Below are 14,446 nucleotides of genomic sequence, written 5' to 3'. Positions count from 1 at the left end.
CCAAATTTCTTGCCATCTGTCTCTCAAATTGCGGTGCATAAAGACCTTCTCAAACGGTGGACCTAGCATACGTTCCCTGGTAACTTGCACTACATTTACAGCATATTCAAGGGTGAAAAAGGGGCACAGCCAGGCTGTGCCCAGAGCCCCCCAGTCCCTGCTTGCCAGGTGGCAGCTGTGGCTGTAGCAGCAGCATGTAATTCAGTGTTTCTCTATGAAGAGAGTTACTGAAAGTCAAGCACCCACTTTGTTGCAACCACAGTGTTGACCAGTCAAGACTCGAGTTCAGCCTTGAAGCCCCGTAGTTCCACTAGCACAGCGCTGAGCCAAAGCCAACATGCACTGCCCATGTGCAAGCATGGCCCTAGTGCGCCCAGGGCAGGGATGTCTGGACACTTCCAGAGCCTACTCCAGTTTACATCAGTGCCCAAATGGCAAGGTTTGAGGAAATAAATGGTGGATTACAAAATATATCTAAGCATTTATTTGGCAGCTACACCAGGAACCAGAAGGACGTCTTCTGGGTTAACTAATGTAGGCAGCGCTCCAAATTACTGCAATCCATGACTTCTTGGGGTTACCAATGAGAGTTGTGATTTCAATGATAGTTTTTTAAATATGCACCTTTTACTTTCTGTTAAGATATAAATTATGTTTAATGTATAATAGGTGCCTTTGCCTGAAGCCTTTTACATTATATAACAGCCTCTCAGTTTTATCTGCAGTGGCTTGCAATGAGATTTGATCCTGGCTACACAATAATAGTATGATAAATGCAACGTTCTCACTCCACCATAAAACCTCTGAACAACAATCTTCTACCTGTAGTATACTTTCATTGTATATTTTAACAGACCCTCAACTTCTTATCATATCTCTTCATTCTTTTTAGGAATGAGAAATTGTTTTAGACAGAAAATGTAAGAGATCTTTTCAAATTATCTCTGTCCTCTTCCACTGGCCAAATACTGATCTTCCTCCTCACCTATGTAATAATTATAATAGTAATAATAATATTTAATACCATCATCATTCTACTTCAATTGTACTGAGGTCCTCAAAGAAATAGATTACAGGCAGTTGTACTGATCACTGCACTAACAAAATGACACAAAGACTTTGTAGTGTGGGATTTCACTTAGGTCTTAATTCGTCAAGTGTTACAGCAATGTCATTGGAGTTGCTTACTCTCACAGTGTGTCAAATAGCCATGGAAACCAGTAACTTGCTAAATCAGGGTCTTAAAAGACTAACTAGGAAAAATGAAACTGGGATCTTTATAAAAATGTAAGAAATGTTACTAAAGCGTCAGCTCTAGAAGAATATAGGAGATGTATAATGGAAGATAGTTTACCTTAGTCAAATATACTAATTTCAAAGACTAAGACTAGAATGGAATCATTTGGCTTAACAGAATGGCTTCTCTGACCAAGCCTACTTGATACAAAATAAAACTATGTTTATTGAAATCTTCAATCATTCTGCTAAAGCAGGTAAGTTCGACATAGATCTTCAGTCTATTTACAAAGTAAGCATACAGAAGGACATACAGTCTTGAGTAAATGAGTTACAGAAACCAGTATCTTTTATCCTTTGATCTTCCATTTTTAATCTGAAAACTATTTTTTCTTGAGAAGGGCTCAGCTTGTAGCAAATTATGATTCTGTAATCAGGAAGCAAGGTTCTACAGGAAGCAGAATCTGATAATACCAACAAGTCTTTTGAACAGTCTTGAACTCTAAATTATCAAAAAACCACAAAACATATGAAGAAAATGACACTCTGATTGCTATCATAGTAAAGGAAGCCAAGCACCCTGGGGAAAGGAAAAAGGAGGAATAAAACTACTAATAATCAGAAATTGTTTGTATACTATTTCCCAACAGATTAGTTTGCTCACATTTCAAACCAAGCCTGGTGGAACAAACTTGCCTGTAGTGATATAGGTGCAACATAGCAACTGTTTTAACAGGCTGAAAACTGTAGATTTTTATTTTCCTCCTTTTCTCTGTATTTTCTAGTGAATGTGTATTCTGCTAGTATGTAATTTCAGGTTTGTCAGCCAGGATTTATTTAGAGGATAAAACAAATCTTTAACATAGAAGCCTCATCACAAAACTTGTTAGAACATGATGCTTTGGGAAACTGCAAAACAGGCAGCTTGTTGAATTTTGGGAACTTGCAGGACATGGAGAAAAAGGGATCAATAAGTAACACTATGAGAATGGAAAAAAAAAAAAAAGAAAATCAGTGCTGGCTGCTGCGCCAGCCAGCGTTGATAGGCATCTGGAACACAGAGCGCTGCACTGGCAGCTCTTTGCACAGGACAGACCGCAACCATCAAACCAGCATTTTTTAAATTTAGTGTCCAAGGAACAACAGATAGTCATTTGAGCCCTAGTAATTAATATCCAAGTTGTTAGTTATTCCATCTTTTACACCCAAGTACATGAACTGAAGTGTCTTTGTGCGGGGATACACTTTAAGAGGCATCTTGCCACTTCCTGAATTTCGCTTTTTATCATTTCTAGTCTAACCATATGAGGGAGTTATAACAACCATATAACCATCTAAGATCATCCTTCATCAGATCTCATTGGACTACGCAAAACCCATTTTTGGTTATCCATTTTGGTTATCCATTTTGGATACCCGTTTTTCAAATTTTGGAGAAACACTAAAAATTCTGATTGATATAAGATTACCTCCAAGGTCATTAGGTCAGGACAGCCTTTCTCGAAATGTGCCCTGAGAAGATAAGGACAAAACCAAATGCCATTCTGCCTCACAGTCCCAGCTGCCCACATACACAAATGAATGGGCACATTTGCCATGCCATCCAGCTGTCTCGGCACATTTTGAAGACCTCAGCAAATCTCTTATGCCAGTTGTTCCAAATATTTTATTGTGGGTACCTTTATTTGGTAATAACACATTACCTCTGTTCTCATAAACCTTATTTCAGAGAGTTACACAGAAATACAATAAAGAACTATTTCCCACAGCTTTATGAATATGTTTGAATAGGCCAAAAGTCTACAATCTGCTATGTTCCACTGCTAATTTTAATGAAAGAAACTAATTCTAATTAGCATTTTGTATTGAAATGGGAATAGCAGGCTTCACTGATTTTATTACCTGAGTGAATGATTCCTGGTAAGATCCGGTTGACGCTCTTGTAGAATTTCAAAGATATTGGGCTGCCGCAAAAACGCGACAATCTTGTCATTGTAAGCTGAAAACATCAACAAAAATATGCTGAAACAAGGAGATACTAAAAGACAGGACTGCATTCCTTCTGAGTTTTGAACAATAATGATAGCAGACTTCATCTTCATGTTTTTAAGTTTAGCAGTATTGTGTTAATACTTTTTCATGTAAGGCTACCGATTCTACTATCATTTAAGGAACACGCTTCTTGATTATGAACCAAATCTGATTGTGACATGTTCTTCCCACTGTTAACAGCTCTAATTTTGTTAGCAATTTCTATTATATTTTATCACTCACACTCTTGGCTCTTGGTCGAACTAGAATATTCATTGCTAGAATAAAATTGCAGGGACCTTGGTTTTCACTGCACTGAAATCCATTCTCAAATATTAAACAGTCATTGGAAACACCCATATCAAATCCTCACTGATTGCTGAGCCTGCAGTGTACGCACACCATGTCCATGGCAAGGGGAAGGATTTAAATTAGCAGAGATTTTCAAGTAAACATGCCACAGTACAAAGAGCCAGTTATAGTCAATCGGATTAATTTATCTTGATTTAGCACAATGTGACAGCTGTTAGATTCAATAAGCTAAATTCTGTTCTTGGTGGCACAGAAGTCAGTAACTTTGTATGTAACTGAGAACAGAAGTTAAGCTAATGACTAATTCCAAGCTGATTAACACTTTCTGGAATCCTGCCAAAACAGATGCCCAACAGTTGTACAAAAATCACTGGGAATACACGGAGTCCAGTTAGGACACAACTTGGCTCACTGGCTTCAACTCTTCCTGTCACTGCTTAGAGTAAGCAAGCTAGGAAGGTAGAAGTTTTACATTGGTTATTTGGTTCTGCACAGACACTTTTCAGTATTATTCCTGCAGGTTGCAACTGAACAATTGGGAAATGCTGATGGACAGAAGTAACCATAACAAATGATAACTTCAACCCACCCCAACCAAATGACAAACCCAGCAGTGCACGCTGACATGACACACTCAGTCACAGAGAACTTCTCTGAAGAGGCTGTATGCTGACATACCCACTGGAACCACATCCTGGTACTGAGCTCTGCTGACTGTATTAAATGTGCTAGACGGCCTTGGCAAAACTGGTGGTCCTGAATGACGGGAGTCCTCTCCGACCTGAAAACGTGCAAGTAACCACAATGAGTGTCTCTATGCCAGCATACGTCCTTGGGTACATAAAAGTGAGAACTCATACAGCTTAAAACTAAGCACGTACGTAAATGCTTTGCTTGATCACTGTCCCCAGTAACCACTGCAGAGGAAATCAGCTGTGTTGTATGACAGTTATTAGTAAAACATTATTTAGTATACTGTGCCTATTAATATGAAGAATCAAAACTGATTGAAAGTTTATTGCTATTTTTAAATAATAGTCCCATTCTGAAAAGGGACTAAAAAATTCAAACTGGGATTCCTTCAGAGGGTCTTTTGTACTTCATGGACATCTTTATCCACATCAAAGGTTCTGAAAAATCAAATTCTGCTCCTTCATTAGCACCTCTATTACCTCTGTGCATGAATGGAGTTTCCCTAAATTTGAACTGGAAACAAGTCTGTGGCTGAAGCAGGAGGATAAAGAAGCAAGTTCACACTCAGGCAAGGCAAATGAGTCCACAACCGGTAAGAATATGTTTCCTACAGTCATTCAGTAAAACTGTTCTTATTTTTTGTGTTCACCTTCTGGGATTAAAAAATGTTGCATATGAACATTTTCTAGGGTAGAACCACAATGTGAAATTGTTCCTGGTAACATTTGTGATGTCAGGGCAACTTCGGCAGTTTCCTGTGTGCTGAGGCTTCAGTCATTTCTACAGTATCAGGACTTTGTATTTTATCTATATAAAACATTTTGTTTAACCTCTTCTTCATCCTGCTGGACCTTTATGCTTGCTTCTCAGTTCTTCTGCCTACACATAATGGTTAGCATTTGAACTACACTTCCAAGCTTCAAAGATCTCTAAAACATCTAACTGCAGAAGATCAAATAATTATAAAGGTGGTTTTTAAATCCAGTCTCTGAAATCACGAAGCAAAAGTCCTGAGCTATCTCCCAAGATCTTTGTGCTCTCTGATAATACTCTCTCAGGAAAATGAAAAATTATTTCCTGTAGGCACTGTGTTGGAAAAGGAATGCCATTATTAGCTACAGCTTCACACTGCAGTTCAGCTTTAGCTAAAAAGGCATTCCTTACACTGGTTAATGTTTGTTTTAGAGCATCTCCCTGTAAAAACTGGGTCAGTGGCTTCAAAACATCAAAGTTTGTGGCAAGGCAAATCCAAAGAAAGTATTTTGAGAATTGTTTTCATTAAGTATTAATCTTTTGCAATTATGTACAGTTCCTTGATGCAATGGTTTAAAAACAGCAAAAACAGCTGCAAATACACAATACTTAAGCCATAAGTGCAGAAGCAAAAGTTCAGGTTCATACATATGCATATAAATGAACATAATTACGTCATTAATCCCAGAATGGGAATACTGTATTGAATTGCTATGTTTGAGATTCCTATCTGGAATCATAGTTCTGTTCAATTCAAGTTACAATTGTAACAGTATCAAGGAAATACTTCTAAAATTACATGTAGAAATATGGTTTGAGGAATTTCATTTATCTAGATGGAGTGGGAAATTTTGACAGGTAATCAGCACTGTGTATAGGCCATATATACGGTGACTTCCGGTGGCATAAATTACACTTATTTTGCAGTATTGACAACTTCAGCAGCACGGTTGACACGAATCTCTGTTTTAAGTGCAGAGCTTCTGCACACTGCCTAGAGAAAGATAATTTCAGTGCATATTTTGTACAGTTAAGAAAAAAATTATTTCTGCTCTGTTATAAATCAATCACAACAGAAATACTTGCTTTACCCTATCAAAGATCTAAATAGCTATGTGAAGACACTTCTAGCTTCCTCGCCTGCTGTCAGACATCATTGCCTACATCACATCACCAAATTGACGGAAAATACTATTTAAAACCATTTGTAAAATATACCTTACATTTGGGGCAGGGAGTGGAAAGTATTGTGGGTGACTAAACCATGTTCACCCAGGATATGACAAGATATGCAGTGGTATGGCACTCACTTGCTGCAGCTCAGTGGAAGCCCTGTTAGAGAAGTGGCAGAGAAGATTCACGCCTGCTCTGAAACAGACCTCTGGCAGAACTTCATCTGCCACGAGACTGAGCTATAAAAAGGATAAATCAGAGCATTTCTCATGCCATTCTAAATTGTATTATCTTGAATTCCTGGCATGGAATAGCCCTCCTCTGAAAAGACAACTTACAGCCAACAGTATGGAGGTTAAATAAAGTACAACTGAAGCCGTTGTACGTACACTTGCTCACAAGTAAAACAAAGTTACAACAACAATATGGAGACTGCCGGTGAAAATGGTCCACAGTGACATCAACAAAACAGTGGTTTCCATGTATTTCTGTTTAGAAAGTAGAGACGAAATACATATGCAAATGCATATAACGGTCTGATAAGCCTATATGTGGTAAGATTTTTTTATACTTATTTGGAAAGTTGCATATCTAGATATATATACACACGTGCACTTCCCCCCCCTCGCCCCCCCCCCCCCCCCCGCCTCTTATTTGCAGAGTTGTATCAACATACTTGGCAGACACCATGCTAGACAACAATACATATTTTGACAGCAAAAGACAGGATACAGATACTGGTAATCTGTAATTTGATGCTCCCCTGTGATTAAATGGGGTTACTGCGAATTAAAAGTAAGATAAATTCTTGTCTGATATTTTTCCTCTGAAATCATACATTTCAAAAACAACAATGCCTAGCAAATAAAATAATAAATATTTACGGATGAGTACTGTACGCTTACAGAAGAATCATACCCCTCACAACATGGACTTGTGAATGGAACAATGTCAAAGAGGATGATCCTAAAAACCCAGTGGTTCCCAAAGAGAAGGGGCAGGTCCAACCTACCTCACCAGCGCTGTGGCTGCGTTGTCTAGTTAAGTGCTGCCGATGGACTAACGCACTAGTGGGCCTGCTACTCTGCAAGGGAAGCCGGGGGTCAATGAACGTGGTAGTGCGGGAATTGTGGTCAACAAAGAAAGCCTAAAGAAGGAGAAAGAAGAGAGAATTTATAGCCAATACTTTTTTTATTATATCCGAGGTTAATGTCTATTCAGGATCCAGGTTTCATTCACTGATGTGAGGCTTTGGAAAATCTTCCTCACATTACTGTGGCTTGCATTTCCCTTCAGCAGAAGAGGGATAATAGTTTTCCATCTCACTGAAGGGATTAATTCTTTAATGCCTTACTTCATTCACGTCTATAAAGACCTTTGAAATTCTCATCTGACAAGCATCAGAAGTAGGAAGCTTTATTATGATTGTCAAGAAGAGAAGACCTAAATGTTTAATAAAAGTAATCCTGATGTATTCTCCCTTTCATTTCCTTATAAGCATCTAAATAGATGTCATTAAGTGGCAAAACCATTCTCTTTTTTGAGCTATTTACCATATAATTATGAACACAATTGGGTGTATGTATGTCAAGTGTATGATTGCATCCTGTGATGAACTATGATTACAGGCCAACAGACATTTTTGCCATCCTCCTGTTACAAGTATTCTAAGTTCACTAACCTTTAAAAAAAAAAAAAGAAAGGTTAGTCAGGGACACTAAGATGATGGCAACAAAAACATTTAAACCAAGCAACCAGTGAGAACTACCACATATTGGCCAGTCAGCCGTTTGCTGAAAGCAAGGTCACAGGAGCATGTATCCTGGAAAATTAAAACCTCCTATAATTCTGTCCAATTTTAACCAAAAAGGTTTCTAAGCCCTGAAATTTAAACTTTTTCTAGTGTTAGTGTTGCAGTTGGAAACCAGCACTGTTCTATTTCAACACACTGGTTTTTTCAGTCACAATGCTGGAAACATGGGGAAGTAGCAAAAAAAGATCCCAGTTTTGAGCAGGAGAGTTACAGGAAAGTGACATCTGGTTTGAGGAATCGAAGAATCTGGAGCAGCAGAGAGGTGGTCAGGGACTGTGGGAGCCATTTCTGTGTTTGGATACCAGTGAGGTACTTTGACCACAGTTTCGTAAACAATTCAGTCTTGCGGCGTCAGCAAAAGAAACATTCTCATCTTCCCCCATCCTGACCACTTGTTTCATCTCTTGTGCACCCTTCCTGCCCTGTGCTGGCACAAGTGTTTGTATAGCCTGCAGTGAAGCCAGCTGGGGAGCTGGTCCAGGCTAAAATTACTCTCTTTGTCCCTCTCCCTGCTGGTTCCTCTAACCTTGGTCAGCCCACCAGGGATGAGAGGGGAGCAGAACTGGCTCTTTTGGCAGTGATGCCACATTATAGTATTCATGAAATCATTGTTTCAGACTACTTGGTATAGCCAGACCAGAGAAAATGCAATTCTTCTGAGTGCTATTGTCCTGGTTTCAGCTGGGATAGAATTAATTTTCTTCCTAGTAGTTGGTATAGTGCTGTGTTTTGGATTTAGTATGAGAACAATGTTGATAACATGCTGGTGGTTTAGTTGTTGCCAAGCAGTGCTTCCACTAGTCAAGGACTTTTCAGCTTCCCAGGCTCTGCCAGGTGCACAAGAAGCTGGGAGGGGGCACAGCCCAACTGGCCAAAGGGCTATTCCATACCATATGGCGTCGTGCTCAGTATAGAAACTAGGGGCAGTTGGCTGGGGGGCAGCGATCACTGCTTGGGGACGGGCTGGGCATCAGTTGGCAGGTGGTGAGCAAGTGCATTGTGCATTACTTGTTTTGTACATTCATTTATCATCATTATTATTATTTTCTCTTCCTCTGCTGTCCTATTAAACTGTCTTTATCTCAACCTATAGGTTTTACTTTTTTTCCCCGATTCTCTCCCCCATCCCACGGTAGGGGGACATGAGCGAGGAGCTGTGTGGCGCTTAGTTGCCAACTGGGGTTAAACCACGACAGCTATGAAAGTAGGTAGACAAACCAATGTGTCACGCTATACAGCAACTAAATACCATTATGGATTGTGGGGGGAGAAAACGTTCACACTTCCATTTCCCAAGGAAGGGGAGCATATGGAGGGACACCAGTTGCAAAACCTTAGAAACACTCCAGAAGAGGGCAGCAAGCCTCCTCCAGCCCTAACAGCGATCGCCTGTACCTGTAACCTGTGCCTACAAGCAAGGAATCACATTACCTGAACAGTAAGGAAGAACTCTGTTTTGATCATCTGACATAGTTACAGATACGCAAGTGAAACTGACTGTTCCACAGCTCAAAAACTATAAAGTGTATTCAATAAATGCAATTTTAATTGCAACGTTTGAGCCTGATGCAGGACTTGTTCACCTTGGCAAATAATGACATCACCAGCAGCGCAAGTATACAGATTAAAGAATATGAAACCAGTGGGAAAGCAGCATGAAAGTCATTTTGAAATTTCAGTTTTGGGCCTGGAAAATTATTGGAAGAGGCTGCTGGAACATATTCAGGCTTTCTGAAAATTTTGTTCCTGATCGATAGGGTTATTTCACTTATTATTAGCATGTGGTTGGTATAGGGGGGTTTTTTAATGTCCCTGTATCTACCATTTTATCTAGTCTGGTCTATGTGTATTTATAAGATGTGAAGCACTTTCATCAAAACAAAGATTGATTTCATTAAGTCAGCATTATACTGTAAAATCACTTGGGGGAACAAAAAGGTACTAATTCAATATAGGAGAAAGTATGACCTAGGTTTGCACTACACAGTTCTTTGAGTTAATGCAGCAATCTAATATTGCATGTAGTGTTTCTTAGCATTACATTTAAATAAACAACTCAGTTTAAACATTAAGCTAAAGACAATCATGTCTTATTAAATATGAATGCTTGCAGGCCAGCTAGTAGCAGCCTACTTTAAAATAAAGCATAAATTACTACTTAGAAGCTTCAGTGAAGATAATTATTAGAGCTTCAAAGCTTTGGGCTAATCTGGACACTGGCACACAGCTCAAAATACAGTGAGGCTCACAGTCTCCTTTCAAAAAAATTCCTCTCATAACTCCTGTCTAGCTATAATCCATAAATCTGTGATGCTTGAAGAGGCTTATGTAAGATGGGTAGTGCCAAAACTACATTTAGCCCATTAAGCACGGATAGTTGCCCAAGTTATCTTTCCAATTGAAGTCTAGGAAGCTTCCTAAAATACCTTTTCTTCCTATTGAAGACATTAGTAATCAATTACAATGGATTCTTTCATTGTAGAAAGAAAAAACAAAAAATAAATATCCTACAATAACTTATTATGCATTTGTGCATCTTGCAGCGATCTAATTAAAAAGTACATACATTTGCATCTGGCTTTAAAATATGAACATGTGCTTACACATATTGCACAAATGCACTGGGGTGCTTATCTGTATATACATGTGTGTATGCACATGTGTATGCAGCAACACAGAACTTCAAAGTTATCAGACTGCGTTCAGCTCAGGGACCTATCTAGCCTATATAATGCTTCCTGCTACCACCTTTTCCAGTGGTCTTCTGCCTCCCTGTGGTCAGCGACTGATGAAGGTTCATCTGTAATGCCGATCAGAAACTACATCGTAGTTATGCCAGACCTTTTAGGGAGAACTGCATGCCAAACAGATTTTATTGTCTGTAGGGGATACACAGAGGAGTAAAAGAGGAGTAGGCAACTGGGCTTTGCTGTGCAGCTTTGAAGCGAGTTCAGAGGTAGGCAGTCCCCAGCTGACCTTGGAAGACAGCCTGCAAAGAGGACAAGCAACCAGGACCGCACTGACACTGAGGAGTAAAAACTTTACTACTCAGCACTGCATAAGGGTCAGAACGATCACTGTGCCTTGTGAGCAAGAGCATCAAGCCTCTTACTATGAAACACTTGGAAAAATAAAGCAAAACCTTGTCTCAGCAGGAAAGAGTAGCCAGGGAAAGGAAATATAATTATATACTGTGGCATGGCTAATTTCTACTTGCTTCTCTTTAGCTTTATGCTTTAATAAAGGCAGGTCCGGTTTCAGTTTGGTCTCATCAAGCACTGGTCTCACCATGTACTGGCCATCATATCTCTTGAGTGCTGAATAGGCTTTTCTACTGGCCACAAGAGCTACTTGTGACAAAGACAATTCAATATAATGAAAATGAACAATACTGAGCCTAATTCAAAGTGAAGAAATCCCAGTGGGGATTTATTCAGTGCTTCCTCTTGTTGATTAATGTTGTGGTAGCATCAGAGTTACCAAATACCACACCAGAAATCCAAAGGTCTAATTCTCTCTATGGAGTGCCTATTAAAGTCAATTGAAAATTGCTGTATTCTTCAGGAGAAAATGGGCCTCTGACGAGCTGAACAGAAAAAGAATAACTTAAAACTGAAAAGAGTGAGGGAGGCAAAGAACAAGGTGAGTATAATTGCACATTCCTAACTGTGTTTCTAATGAAAAAACACAGTGCTTTCCAGAGTTAATAAATCCGAGAAGAGAACAACCCTCAAGTCCTTTTTCTACCCTTCGGTTTAGAATCTGCCTGTAATCTTTTCAAGCATCAAGATCATTATTTATATGGACAGTCACAGCTAACCATACCAAGACTGATAAACATAAGAACTGAGAAGCTTAATATGCCTATAGTCCTAATTAGGACGACTCACGAACTGATAGCCTTATCACTTCCTCACATGCTAATCACAGTCTATTTTTAACCCTCCTATCTTCTGCAAAGAAAATCATATTCTAGATAGTAAGGACACACTAGTTTAAAGTTACATTAAAATTACATTACTACTATAAAAATGTGTCTGTTCTTTGATTTTAAAATATTTTGTTAGAAATTGAAAAGTGATACCTGTTTTGAAAAGCAGTAAGACTTGCAACTATTCAAGATCCCTATTAATGAAACTCACTACCCACAATTTCTTTCCTGTTAACCAATACATAACCAATAGTGATCATCCCCAGGGCTATCCCAGTCTTAAGTGCATCCATTTTATCTCAGAAACTGATGAACACTCGATCTACTTAGCAGTTGGGTAAAGGACTCACCTCGGAAAATGGTTAGCTATTAAAGAAAAAAGCATAAATAATGCACGCTAATGAATTCCACTCAAGACTTTGAGGTTGAAGGAGGAAAACAAAAAAAGCCCTAAGGAAAACCTTGACAGTTAAACAAGAAAAAAAGCTAATACAAATGGTTCAACAATAACTAAATAAAATTTGGTAGATAACAATAAAGTAACTTTACATCTCAAGTATCTTATGAGTACACAGGCAAAACTCCAGAGAACTTCACTGAACTGCCTGTATTTACACAGTAGATAATTCTTTTCAAAAGAAGTTTTAAACATCCAAGGGAATCTAAGCAACTTATTTCACAGTAAAAGGCTACAGATTTTCTAGCAATTTTCCTTGTAATGATTAAGACCCATTTATCAATCATCTCCTCCTTTCATATAATGCTTTGTCAGCACAGATGAGAAATTCCAATCTTCTTTTGGCAAAAGCAGGAGAAAAGAATGCGCACCTTTTACATTTGGAGAACTAGGTGCGCTTATGCTCTTCTTAAGAGCAACCAACTGAGTTCTGACATCACAACATCCAAGATCAAGCACTCAACAGAGCTGCATGTGCATTACAGTTACCTTGCCCTGATGGTCATGTTTCATTTCCCAACCTCTCGGCAGCTCCAGCTGTTTGTTAGCAAACATGTTGAGGAAGCCCACCAAATCACGATTATGCTGGTAGCGCTCAAAATGGTGGGTGTCTCGCCGGACTTTGGTGATCATGTGCTTCAAACACGTGTTATTTGTAAACATGCGGTAGGCACTCTGAAAAACAAACAACAAAAGGAAACACTTTTAAAAGACAAAATTTATTCTTACTACAAAAGACAACATTTCCACTGTAAATAAATGATCTAATCACCTATAAAACCTTAAAAATTATCTCCAACTAAGCAACGACAGTATAGAAAAATGGCCCTCTATCTGAGATTCTGGAATAAGTGTTCAATGTTTCTTATTTTACCTCAGATATACAAAATTTCATAATCGACTCACTTCAGCAAAGTGTGACATATATTACAGATTCCATTTACCACACTTGTCCCTGGAACTGTGAAGAATCCTATAACATTAAAATTGCTTTAAATGTAGAGATTTCATAGATATTCTTTAATTTCTGGAATAATGAGTCAAATGCAGTCACAGAATACAGCAATAAAGCTGGTAAGGTTTTCTGCAGGACAGAGATACATAAGCTTGTAGAATTTATCACAAAACTACATAAATATTGTTTCCACTTATTGATTTTTTTCAAAAATACCCTATCATTGCATGTCCATGTGTAATTTATGTAATAAAATTAAAATAAGAGAGTAAAAGGAGAGCACTGAGAAATAGGGGAAACTTAAATAAAAGAGGAAAATAAACAGTTAATGCCTTTTCCTCCAAAAAATCCCAGCCAACCAGAAACCAGGTCTTTCTCTCAGCATTAGCAATAGACAGAAGCCAAGACATAGGGCCTCCTATTGCACTGTGCTGCTGCCTAAATCACTCTGTGCCCCTGCACTGCTGCTCCCTGGCCAGAGGTCTTATCTACCTCCGTCCTATTTCATATATTCAAGATAAAGCTATGCAAGCTGAGCAGAATTATTCAGATAAGGACAAGCATACATATATATCAAAACCAAACTAACACTGACCAGTAATTTAAAAAACACTGAATTATTAACAAATGTGCTTGCAGACAACAAATTATTAATTCCATTACTTCTCTTTACACTATACATCCTGTTACACAAAGGAAAAGAAACATTGGGAAAAAAAACCCCACTATATAAGAAGAAGCACTGAAGAACAGGCAAAACAGAAAAGGAAAATATATATTAAGATGCTTTTTTGTTCAGTGTGATCTCTAATATATTTTGATACAAACCAGGCAGTCTGGGAAACAAATCATCCCATAAACAGTGAAGTGATCTTAAAAAATAAGCATCACTTTCATTCTCAGAATTGTCTCTCACCCTCTGCAAAGCACAGTAAGAAAGCTATTGCTTCGATAAACAAATGAGTTTTGTATCATAAGAAAGATGAAAAATTGAGTGAAAAATAAGAACTGTAGAAGCTATAATGCCAACTAGGGCAACTCTGACAGCCCACCAATTGCAAGGAATGATGATGAGTGTTTGAATTTATCCAG

General features: G+C 38.5%; 1 protein-coding gene across 3 annotated transcripts in view; it reads right to left on the bottom strand.

Annotated features, from left to right (window-relative positions):
* Positions 1-14,446, bottom strand: part of HECW2 (HECT, C2 and WW domain containing E3 ubiquitin protein ligase 2) — a 177,983-nt gene that overhangs the window by 32,938 nt on the left and 130,599 nt on the right. For all 3 annotated transcript variants that reach the window (XM_072873878.1, XM_072873877.1, XM_072873879.1), the window contains 4 exons: positions 12,889-13,074; positions 7,211-7,345; positions 4,258-4,360; positions 3,139-3,235 (listed from right to left, as the gene is read on the bottom strand). In XM_072873878.1, coding sequence (XP_072729979.1) covers positions 3,139-3,235; positions 4,258-4,360; positions 7,211-7,345; positions 12,889-13,074 — 521 coding nt within the window. The remainder of the gene's footprint in view (positions 1-3,138; positions 3,236-4,257; positions 4,361-7,210; positions 7,346-12,888; positions 13,075-14,446) is intronic.

This window comes from Ciconia boyciana, chromosome 10 (genome assembly GCF_034638445.1).
Source record: "Ciconia boyciana chromosome 10, ASM3463844v1, whole genome shotgun sequence".
NCBI classification, from domain to species: domain Eukaryota; kingdom Metazoa; phylum Chordata; class Aves; order Ciconiiformes; family Ciconiidae; genus Ciconia; species Ciconia boyciana.
The sequence above is the reverse complement of the archived record's forward strand: the minus strand, read 5'-3'. Positions and strand labels throughout refer to the sequence as shown.